This window comes from Leptidea sinapis, chromosome 45 (genome assembly GCF_905404315.1).
Source record: "Leptidea sinapis chromosome 45, ilLepSina1.1, whole genome shotgun sequence".
In the NCBI taxonomy this organism is placed as follows: Eukaryota; Metazoa; Arthropoda; class Insecta; order Lepidoptera; family Pieridae; genus Leptidea; species Leptidea sinapis.
In genome coordinates, this window is record NC_066309.1 from 408769 (window position 1) to 420659 (window position 11891).

Here is an 11891-nt window from a genome sequence, read left to right on the forward strand (position 1 = left end):
TAGTAGGAATTAATAATAATTAGTGTTTTAATTAATTAATTAATTCCCGGGAAGTGAATCATAATTCACAAATGGCTGTGAAGTGTAGATTGCACATTTCGGACTCAATTCGTGAATCACACTAAAGCTAAAATAATATCTTGATAAACGGTGTATTAAATCTGATGTGACAAGTGTTCATCTAACATCGAGTTCATTTGTTGTTTAATTATATATTAATTATGCTTATAATATATTGTCGGTAAATAAACACAACGTTGGGTATAAATTATTTAATTAAATTCTTAACAATAAATCTAAACATAATCACACATAATATTTCACAAGTTTTGAAATATCGATTACAAATTTTGGAAGACAAATTAATGACGACAGAACTATGAAAATAACGAGATCATCTATACATGGCACGGGATATCAACCGTTATATAAATGCATAATAAGGCACATATTAGTATAATAAACTTAACAATACATTAAATCAAATTAAAGCTGTCATGGAAGATAATATCACAATATCGAAATGACGTTATAAATCCTTGAATACTAAACCAAATAGGAGATCGCATTGTATTGATACTAAAGTGGGTACTCAACTTTTGTTTATTGTGTGTGTATAGTTTCATTGAACATCCCAAGATGAAGTCGTAACGCTGAGGACAAGCCCATTTGCTTACGGTTTTCTAATAGTATGTTACCACACCTCCTGTTTTAGTTTGTTTTATTCTAATGCCGTCTCCATTTGGCAAGATACTTAAAACTGCTCGACTCTATTACCACGGGCGCCACTTAGCGTCTAACTCATCGGCCGGTGGTCCTTCACGCAGTTTTTTATCCGCATAAAAAGCTTCTTGTTGCCGCCTGATCTCCTCCTGTTTTTTGTACTCCTGGTACTCAATTAATTTCCTTTTCTTTTTAGGTGGTAAGTTGCTGTAATCCATCGGCGATTCACACGGTTCTGGGAGACTGAATTTAACGTCTGAAGGTTTAATATCAATCGCGGGTTCTTTGGTTTCTGTTGGTTGATAATCAGGTTTTGTTGGAGACCGTACTTTTCTCAAGTCTAATGTATCGTTGGGATAGCTCGTATAATACAAATATTCACTTTTGTACGCCTCGTCTTTCGGAGAATACTTTTGTTCAATATCAACATTGACGTCATTGATATTTTCGTTGCCACGTTTATCCATAATGTGTTGTCTTATTTTTTGCAATATAACATCTTTCGCCTCGGCAGGGACACGGTTGAAGTAAGACGCGTTTCTTTGTGAGCTTGCGTCATGATGTGCGAGTTTGTCAACTGTTGTTAATAATCCTGGAATGTTTTGTGGTCTGGTCTTATGTCTTGGATGCCAATGTTTTGGCGCTTCGGAATAAATTGACTCTTCGGCGTCTGAAGATGATCTATCATTATCGCTGTAGTAATTCTGTCTGTCAGATAGAACAGATGAAGGGGAAGTGGGCGGTGAAAATGAAGGTCTTTCTGGAACTTGTATCGTGAGAGGCTGTGCACTGACCAGCCGTGATAGATGACCGACTAAGTTCTGACTCACATTTGAGTCCAAGTCAGGAACGGACATGATGAACCTGCAGGCTTCTGTAGCGCATTGTCCAAAGCCCGCTTGAAACTTTTTAGCTTCCAACACCGGGTCTTTTGGTCGGTGCAGTTTTGTTAAATGGTTGACAGTCAGCTCTAGGATGTCTGCCTTCTCAAGTTTGCTCAGGTTGTCATCATCAATCTGCAAAAAAGAAAAACCATAATAAGTGAGTGTTGATGCAAAGGATAACGTCACAGTTACACAATTGTATGTCCTGTTTATTAAAAGGCTAAACTTTTAATGTTTGCGGCAAAAAAGTACAGGTAGGAAACGACACAGGGAACTGGTTCAATAAAACAAGTAGCGTTTAAGTTGAGGAAGAATTCATGTTAATATCAAAAAAGTCGTTAATTTATTAGACATACACAAGTAATGTTAAGTAAATATAGTCGAAATTGTTTAAAAAACACGTCTTTACAATTACCTAAACATACGATTTGAAATCATATTATAAAAATATCTGAGTGCAAAAGAATTGAAATTCTTAGATCTTGTAAATGAAAAAAATTGATACGAATGGATAATAAATAATTAGGAATGAATAAATAATAAATGAAATATATGTCGATAAAACTGTTATCATCAATATAATCACACTAGTTAAATTATTACTGCTACTACATTTAATTTTTAATTTAAAAAATCTATAAAATATAAGGTTTGTAATAAAGTAAATAATTTATAATATTACCTCTAAAGCTCCGACCATTAGATCTTTCAGTTCGTCCAAGCACCGGTTAATACGAGCCCGTCTTTTTCGCTCCAAAAGTGGTTTTGTAATCTTCTTATATTTCGCAGTTTTCGATAACGGAGCCGGATCCATTATCTGATAGTCAAAAACAGCAGCTAACTTAACGAAGACTTAAAATAATTACTAATCTAATATTAATTGTGTAGTCAGATTAGCTAGCCTTGATACGTGAACAGATCAATTGACCAACAGATCAATATTACCGGGAGGTTCAGACGCGTGCGCTCCCGTCGCCGTGTTGGTATGTACTGCCTGAAAAAAGCCTTCTCCCGCCGCCTCCCCGCTCCCCTGAGATCGTCCTACGCCCTACCATTCATAGCTTGCGCCAGCGCACGTGTGGCAAAACGATTAAGTTACGAACATGCGTAACATACTTTCCCAGGGTTCACAGGATATGGAGTGCGTAATTATGAAGTATGAAATATCATCTGGATTTTTTGTAGAGATTCGCGCATCAATCTGTGTTGATTTGATGAGTAACTGTTTTTATATTTTCGTTATAGTAATTGATGTACAAATAATTTAAGAGTAATTTAAAAATAACTATTGTCGCTCATCTCATAAGTAATATAAACAAAATTGGTGAATTTCGAAGGCTCTATGCATTTAATAAAAATATTACTTACTATAAGAAAATTATTTAAGGAGTTCATCAACTCGCAATTCTAGAGTGTTAAGTAAGATAATTACTAAGCAATTATATACTACAATACCAAACCTCACCTACTACACTACCATTTGCCTGTGTATTGCTTTCTACACTGAAAACATTTTTTTGAGCATTGGACGACATATTAGCTTCATGGAATGAGGTCTTGGAAGATGCTTTGAAATCCGAAATGGATCGCTTATAAGTACACAAAAAAATCGCAAATATGTTTGTACAGTAAATTGTTTATTTGTTATATTTATGTCATTCAATGCTAAGTGACATGTGGTAAAAGAATCATTTATGATATTTTGGTATTGTTTTCCATTGATATTATCAATTTTTAAATTATTTGCTCTACACTGTTGATAGAGAGGGCTTGACAGTAGAAACGTATTTTTATTACACCTACTACATTATGTTTAGCACGCACTTCATAACCTACGTCGTGCCAACTATAGCGAGCACAAATAGTACTGACAATTTGATATTTTAAAAACATCAGAGTTTTGCAAACTGTACAAAATTTTTTCTCTAAGCCACACAATTTTTAAAATAACAAACATTATTATATTTTATTGATTAGAACCGTAACAGTAATAAAATAAATGAAATAATAAACAGATTTACTTAAACACCGTTCACCCAGCCTCATATAGCAGTTCCAATTCTTAACTTTGTCGGCATTTATTTTAAATGTTCCTAAGACCGTGCAATAAACGGGCCGAAGGGTCCTTCTCAGGTAGATATTGGCGCGCGCTCCTTTACATTCCAGAGCCTGACCACTTTTCTATTGTCATCGGGACTCTTTGTCCGTGGTTACACAATCGTCTTAAGGTTTAGTTTTATGATTGCAAATGATTATGATTCCTTTAGTTTCTCTTCTGTTATGATAGCGGTGCTGTACTCGTAAAATATGTATATATATTGGGACAATGTGATAGTTTTTTAGGTTTGCCTTCTAAGTATGTATGAAAATGGGACTTAAATTATTATAAGACTCCTACACAAAATATATATTAAAGCTTCTTTCAAAAAGAAAGCTTACTATAGTATAATATATATTATATATAGTGGCTAATGATGGATGGTTCTTGTCTGGTTCTACCGCAGGCCACCGAAAATTGTACAATATTAATTTTATTAAATAGACTAAGTTAATTTTAATGTGAATTCCGCCAAAATTGTATTGCATTGCATTGTATTTTGCTATTTTGTCAGCTGTCATTTTAATGATTTTTAGATATATTTGCTTAGCACTTAGACGGATGCTCAAAATTTCACGGACGGACCAGTTAACAAATGAAGAAGTGCTTAGAAAAATGAGAAAAAAGATGGTATGACAAAGCCGTAAAGTGAAGTAAGCTGCGATGTAAAATAAAAAATGATTTACATATTTAACACATAATCACGAAAAATCACCCACACGTATGTTTTGAAGGTTACAAAAATGGATACAGGGTCAATTTTTTCGGATAATTTCTCCTCAAGGAAATTCCACTTTATTGAAAATTCCACGTGAACGAACTCGGGAACAGGAGCCAGCACCTATATAAATTCTTATGAGAGGTTTAAATTCTTATAAGAAGTAACACGAGTCTTCCTGTGATTATTTAAATATTTTGACTACCTCCATTATACACAATGACTATGATATTAGTAATTGTAAACGGAAACACTCAGACTAAACAATGACATTGACAAGTTAATATTTTATTATAGTAATAATATGTAATGTTACAGTGTGGCGCTACGATGTCGATATTCAACAAACACACGGTACAACTAATTTAACAGTAATCATAAAAAAATATTCAAAAATAAAATACACAATTCACCCAAATGAATCAATTTTCTTTGATATTATTTTAAAACAACCTGTAACACATCTAGTGGTCGCGCGCTATCGTAGTCACTGACACCTACTTCGTGCCTTCTTATGCGATATGTAATTTTTTCATACAGCTCGTTCGGAATGCAGATTTCCTTAGAGAGGAACAAGCAAGAAACTCTAAGGTTGCTCTTTCCAAAACAGAATGGTATAACATTTTCAATTAAATTTACAAAGCATTTCAATTACAATATATGCCAAGTGATGCAACAAAATACTCAAACGTCAATTACTAAATGCCTTACACAAGTAAGTCAAAAAAATGTAAATTAATAAGTTAAGACATATTTATAGTTATTGAGTACATACCTAAAGTACAATACAGTAGATGCATCAATCCACACATACCGTAAATAAAATAAAGGCCTTACGCGAGTATTTCATTAGCTTATAAAAAAATATATAATCACTTAAATTTTAAAAAATAAAGAAAATAAATGAAATAAAAAAACATAAATCAGATTTCTCTGTGAGAGGATCACCCAGCCACCACAAATACAAATACAAAATACAAAATGTTTATTTTCTTTATCAAGTATGTACATTAATCAATATTCATGATTGGAGCCTCCTTTTAGGCACTATAGCGCCTGTGTTAGAAGACTCCGCTCTTTCATAGCTTATTAATATTTATTACATTATTTATAGACAATCAAACTGTAACTACTAAGAAGTATATCTAAAAAGTATGTATAGTAAGAAATAAGGTGTGTAAGGTGTGTGCATTGGGTGTGTTGTAAGTGATAAGTAAGGTGTAAGAAGAGGTATTATGAAGAGTATTACAAGCAGCGCCCGTTCACGAGCATGACGCATGGACCAGCCATCGCTTCCCTCGACCATATTTTAGGGAAGGGAAAGACCCGCCCCACGTCGCCGCCACACGCAGTGGCATTAAGCGAGCATGACGATGCCTGTCACGAAAACTCTACTAAATAACAAAACATAATGTTCATCTAAGTACATAGGTACCAAGTCCCAAGTGTTATTTATATCCAAATAAAATATATTATAGTACCCTTTTGTATACAAGTTTTTGTTCGCAACTGATTTATATTATAAATACATATATAATTTTATAATAATATATAATTTAATAAAAGTTCCCTGAATATATAATTTGTTTGTTTGAAAATTTTACACTTTCTATTATTAACTTTAAATTATAGAATATTTCTTACGATTAATGTTAGAAAACTCTGCCATGTTGAAAAGCATAAAATCATTTAAGTTTCTTGATGGTTCGGATCATAAGTTATTCAGATTCTAAAATTTTCCTAAGAGTTACATCGGAAAATGAGGATTGTTCACTAGAACGTGCTACCAATGGACATTTTAAACAAATTGGTTTATTAACATTGTATGACACGAGCCTTTATGCTAATTGAAACATTTTTTCTAAGTTTTAACTATCATTGCATATGCTTAACCAGGCACGCAGACACGTGAGAGACGAGTGGTTCTTCAGTAGTATATATGTATTATAGCAAAAAAGTCAACACCAAAAAATAAGTTAAAGTGTAAACAAATTAAAAATTACTAACCGTCGCGACAACTTTAAATGTCATTTTGGCGTGATTGGCGTGACGTCATACTCATAGTCTTAACAAACCACAAACAAACAAACATGAGGAAATGTTACATTTACTGTCAAATCAGCTCTGACCAATGGCGTCGATTTGAAATGAAGTGTGAAAATCAAATATGTATGAATAATTGAAATCCAATATTTCGGTGTACCAATATTTTCTGTTGTTAAAATATTGCATATATTAAACTTATCAAAGTGTTGTCTATATATATATATACAATTCTCATGTTACAATGTTAGTTGTCAAACTCCTCCGAAACGGCTTTATCCATTTTTATGCAATTATACATGTATATTTGGTAGGTCTGAAAATCAGTCCTAATATATTTTTGTACCCCATTTTTTTATTGCAATATTTTTATTAATTTGTATGGCAGTTTGCTGGGTCAGCTAGTTGTTATATAAAGTTGAGACAAGACCGTAGTCCGAGTGGCTTATGTGTCAATCCATCAACCATGAACCAACGTAATCTAGAGTGTATCATATGTATACTTGGGTTCCCTGGATTTTCTACCGAATATAGCGCGAGTAGTATTTAGAGGAGAATTTTAGAGATAATTTTTTGAGTTAAATTAAATTTCTTGAGATTATCAGAATACCAAATTCCATCCATTCCTAATTCCACCATGTTAACGTCTGCTATTCTACAAGCGCACGTTTTACGAGAAACATCTTGTATCTAAGCTTCTATTGTAACTTCTTGTAACAGCTGTTATCCTACATATGTGCGTACAACGTAGCTAAGTTGTGGAATCAATGACCAGCTGCTGTCGCCCGGAACCGATACAATCTCCTGACCCCTGGTGTTCCGGACGTCCACGGGTCGGCTGCCTCACGCATGCATCTTCCCGTCACATGAGCCTCTTGCCCTTTTGCCCCTCTAATGAACAAGAAATCTATACTGTGTGTGACTCTTCACACTCTTAAGTACCTTGGGCCCAAGTTTGCGAGGTGTTTATTGAGTCATCAGTGTCCCAGTATGAGTCATGGCTTGGGTGCTTAAGTAACTTAACTAACTACTCTAGTAGATTAATAAGAATAAAAATTGAAGTATTTTCTATCCGGATCCTGATAAGTGATAGGTCACCGCGATTCGTCATCTATATACGTTGAAGAGATCTTTAACACTACTGTACATTTAAATAAAACAGAGCAGATGCTTGGTACGTAGAGTTCGTTCCCGCCCCATCGGCATACTTTGATAACGATAGTTCATTTTGTGGGCATGAGACGAATTTGAAGGAATTCAATAAATCCTAATAGTGTAATCGCTCTTCCCTCGAGTGATAAATAGTTCTTATACTATCTACAAGTAAATGAAAACAAATTATTACACTAAATATTAGTAATTTGATTGCAAGTATAACATTTTAATTAGACAAATTAAAATCGGCGTTCAATTTGTTTAATTGAAGTCTATTGGCAGACTATAAATTAACAAGATTAGACTGACACATACTTGTATATCTGGCCAGAAATGTAATCCGTCAAATTATAAAAATAAATGAAGAACATTTTAGATATGGATTTTACTAAAAACCTTTTAAAAGGTTGTTATGTTTATTAATTGCATTAATATTAAGGCTTTAAAACTATCAGATCATCAAGTGATTGCAAGGCTTGTGTTTTGTTGACTGTGGAAAAATACATCAAGACTTAGTAGCATTCAGATCATAGGGAAAATTCCACTCCAACGATGTTGATCTCAATCTTAAATAGGTTTTTATAGAACCTGATTGTTTAAAAATATAATATTGTTGTCAAGACAGTATTATATTTGTCGTATGTATAGTTCCAAGTGTGGCGATACAATTACGTTTATTATGATTATCTGATAAATTGGAGGTATACAAATGAATATTCATTACAAAATATGTTAAATTTAAAGTACACTAAGCTACAACTATTATTTATACTTGAACGGTAAGAGGTTCTTCTACATACAGGTTCACTCGGTTAATTATTAAAAAATTAGAATGGCGTCATTTAAGAAAAATTAATGTGAATTATTAGAAGTTTGGCTCTTCTAGCTATTATTAGATCAATGACTACTTTCTGTATTTTTGTGGTACAATTTCGACCTCATGTTAAAAGTTAGAAATAATAATATTATTATCTCCCTCATCAGCTTTCAATAATTAAATATTTTGCATTAATAAAACGTTATTATTCAAACTAAACAAATCTTATAACTTTATTTACAATACTATAACTACATAAAATCAAAACTATTGTTACGTGGAAGCGTACCAAGAATACTAACAGCATTTCCGCGCTGGATAATTAAATAATTAAATCTTTCAGATATCTAGGAATTAAAAAAGCTGCTGATATGTGGTGCATACCTGTAATATATTATAATTAGTTCAGTTATTGACGTCATAGCATAATATCTAACAAGTGTTTAATATAATATTTAAATCGGGACACTTATGACCCGAATAACTATAGAACTGTTTTGGTGTTGTCAACTCTTGATAAAATTTTTCTAAATATAGTTTTAAGCCCAATGCTTAGTTAAACCTTAAGGCATCTTAGACTTCTATAATGGTGCCCTCGCAGACGTTACCAAATCTTCGATCCACTTTCACCTTTTAAAATGAATGCAGTCAATCTTTTTTCGTCCATCCAAACCACATCACATGAATTAAATAATAAAATTTTCATATCAAAATACTTGTTGTGGTTTCACCAGGATATGATAAAATGTAGTCTTAAACATCTATTGCGGCTATATATAAGAAACAGAAAGCTCTTCTCGCTTTTTAAATTGTAAAATGGTATCTTTGTTTTATATTTTCTGTGTCACCTACCATTATGCCACGTACGCCGATAAATTTATTTATTTATAAAGGCTTACCAACTAAATACAATTTATTAACTTATGCACTAAGAATTAAACGAATATAATAAAATAGTTTAAATGTACTTAAATTATAGGTAGGCACAACATTACTATAAGAAATACACGTGATATTTTAAAATCTAAAATCTATAAATTTTGGACAGCAATATAAATTTGTTTTTTAAAATTAAGAAAGTTTGAAAAGAAGATATCAATGTTTTCATCTATATTAAAAATACAATTATATAATTGTAACATTAGCTGTAGAGGAAAGTTTAAGCCATAATTACTGTGGTGGAATTTAATGTGCATTGAGGAAAAATACTAAGCCGACAATTGAAGGCAGGCACATGCAAACCGATTTGTGATAAAAGCGAAGGACAGTCCATATCATTGCTTAAAAGTTAATGTAAACACAGCAATTGTGGAGCATTTCTACGTATTCGCAGAGACTTCATTTGAAATGTATTTAATCTATTCTCATAGCTCATTACGGATATATTTATTTGCAAAAAAACTTAACATTGAAAGAAACTTTTTTTGTACAGATTCTATTCGTGATATATATATTTTGTGATATGGGCATGGGTGGATAAAGCTTTTGAATAAGGCTAACTTAAATCTTAATGTCAGATTGCCTTATAACAACAATAATAATAATTATGAAATTGAATATCATATACAGTAAGAAACGTAAAGCCTTTAAAAGTAGAGAATCCATTTGTTTGATCCAGGTATTAGCTTTTAAAGAAACCAAAAAGACAGTCTCTTCTGCTTAATAATATTACTAGCTGTTATACTAATATTATATTTTATTATGATATTATTACCAATATAACCATATTAGTCGGTGTTTCAATCCTGCCACATAGATATTCTATACAAAACAATCATATTACATCAGCGTTCGTAAGATACGTTTTCCTTCACAAGTTTTTGTCTCCGACTTACTTAGCGATTCCGACTGCCACGAACAAATCTTTTCATATATTAACATATATAGCCTGTGAAACTCACAAATAATGTGGTTTTCTATTGGTAATAGAATGTCCAAAATAGGTTTAGTAGATGTAGAATCTCCCCTTACCACAAACCTTACATATTTATTATACTAGTATATATTATATTATATCTAAACATAAATTGCGACCTGCTTTCGCAATCAGTACGCAGCAACAATTAAATATTGATGTAAGCGCTAGTTATTGTTTATTTATATCATCGTAAAACTGTGAATTATTCGTACTTACTGTTCTCAATATTTCTGCAAATACATCATTTAATTGTCGCGAACTCGTAGAAAACATTATTCAAATATTCAGTGAATATGTTTTTATAAAATACATACGTAAGTTTATAGGAATTATTTCAAGTTACTTTTTAAATTACTACTTAAATTATATTTGCTGTATATAATAATATATTTATCGTGACCTCACCAAATGGAAGACCAGCAAACATGCTGAGTTGAGACCATTCTTGTAACAAATTATATTATAAATGTCTCTGTTTTCATTTTTATTTGTCTCTTTCATAAGTAAAGCTTATTTTAAGTATTTTGTATGTATGTGTACCTCCTATACGTTTCAAAATAAACATTTTTCTTTCTTTCTAAAGGTTTACTCAAACTGCTTTAAATGAAACTTAATACATTTACTAGTTACTTAATATTCTGGAATCATTCTTCTTCATTTAATGCCTATGCAGTCATGAACATATAATATGTCGGTTGGCCATCAACCTTTTGGATTTATCCCCATAACCGGAAAGGATGTAAGCTGGATTTCCATCTTTACCCTGTCTTTACGTCTATTTCCCTTGACTTTTGCCCTCATGACGAGCTAAAGCAGCTTATATCTATTGTATGCGAGCATAAATTGGAAATAAAAATATTCTATCTTGCTCTTCTATCATACTATCAGGTACTTTCATACCTAAGCATAATTTTAAGGGCATATGAATGCAGTGAAGCACAATTTCGGACGCTATGTACAGATAATACGCAACATTCGGTGGTAGCACCACTATTCAAAGATATACAGGCATCTTTTTTTGATCTACTTCAAAATAAAACCACGAAAGGCCCAGATATATTACAGAATTTTCCTCTTAATGAGGTATAATGTCTTCCTACTTACTTGAAAATACTGTGTTTTAAAAGTTCAAGTTAATAGATAACAATACCCACTTCGAATTCTATGTATGCTAGCTTGTAGCTTAATTATTTATTCATAAATTGCGTTGCATGTGAATGTGACTTACTAAACAAATAATTGAAGAACTAAATTATCACATGCACCTCGTTAGGCATAGCAATCAACAGAAGAGGGGCAGACATTCAAAAAGTTTCAGTCCAAGTATTCTCAAAGAGAACGGTAACTGCTAAAGGTAACTTTATAAGGGGTTTATGAATTTTTTTTATATAAGTTTCGGCTTTTTTGAGTGTTCTTGTAAATTAAAATAGATTTTAATTGACATTAGGTAGGGACCCGAACTGTGTAATGTTAATTTTAATTGAATCTGTAAAAAAAATAAACTTGCAGTTTACGTAAAAAAAACCTTTTTATTC

At 32.2% G+C, this 11891-nt stretch overlaps 1 protein-coding gene across 1 annotated transcript; it reads right to left on the bottom strand.

Moving 5' to 3' along the window:
* Positions 1 to 257: 257 nt before the first annotated feature.
* On the bottom strand, positions 258 to 2585 carry LOC126977369 (hairy and enhancer of split-related protein HELT-like). Its single transcript, XM_050826132.1, has 2 exons — positions 2290 to 2585; positions 258 to 1739 (listed from the first exon to the last, which is right to left on the bottom strand). Exons 1-2 carry the CDS (start codon positions 2419 to 2421, stop codon positions 774 to 776), a joined length of 1098 nt encoding a protein of 365 aa, XP_050682089.1. The 5' UTR covers positions 2422 to 2585; the 3' UTR covers positions 258 to 773.
* Between the last annotated feature and the right edge of the window lie 9306 nt (positions 2586 to 11891).

What these genes read in the sequence shown, in the direction of transcription:
- LOC126977369 (XM_050826132.1), bottom strand. Translation starts at nt 2,421, where the DNA reads ATGGATCCGGCTCCGTTATCGAAAACTGCGAAATATAAGAAGATTACA. An exon ending in TAATGGTCGGAGCTTTAGAG is followed by an intron (nt 1,740 to 2,289) that starts GTAATATTATAA and finishes TCTTTTTTGCAG; the next exon opens with ATTGATGATGACAACCTGAG.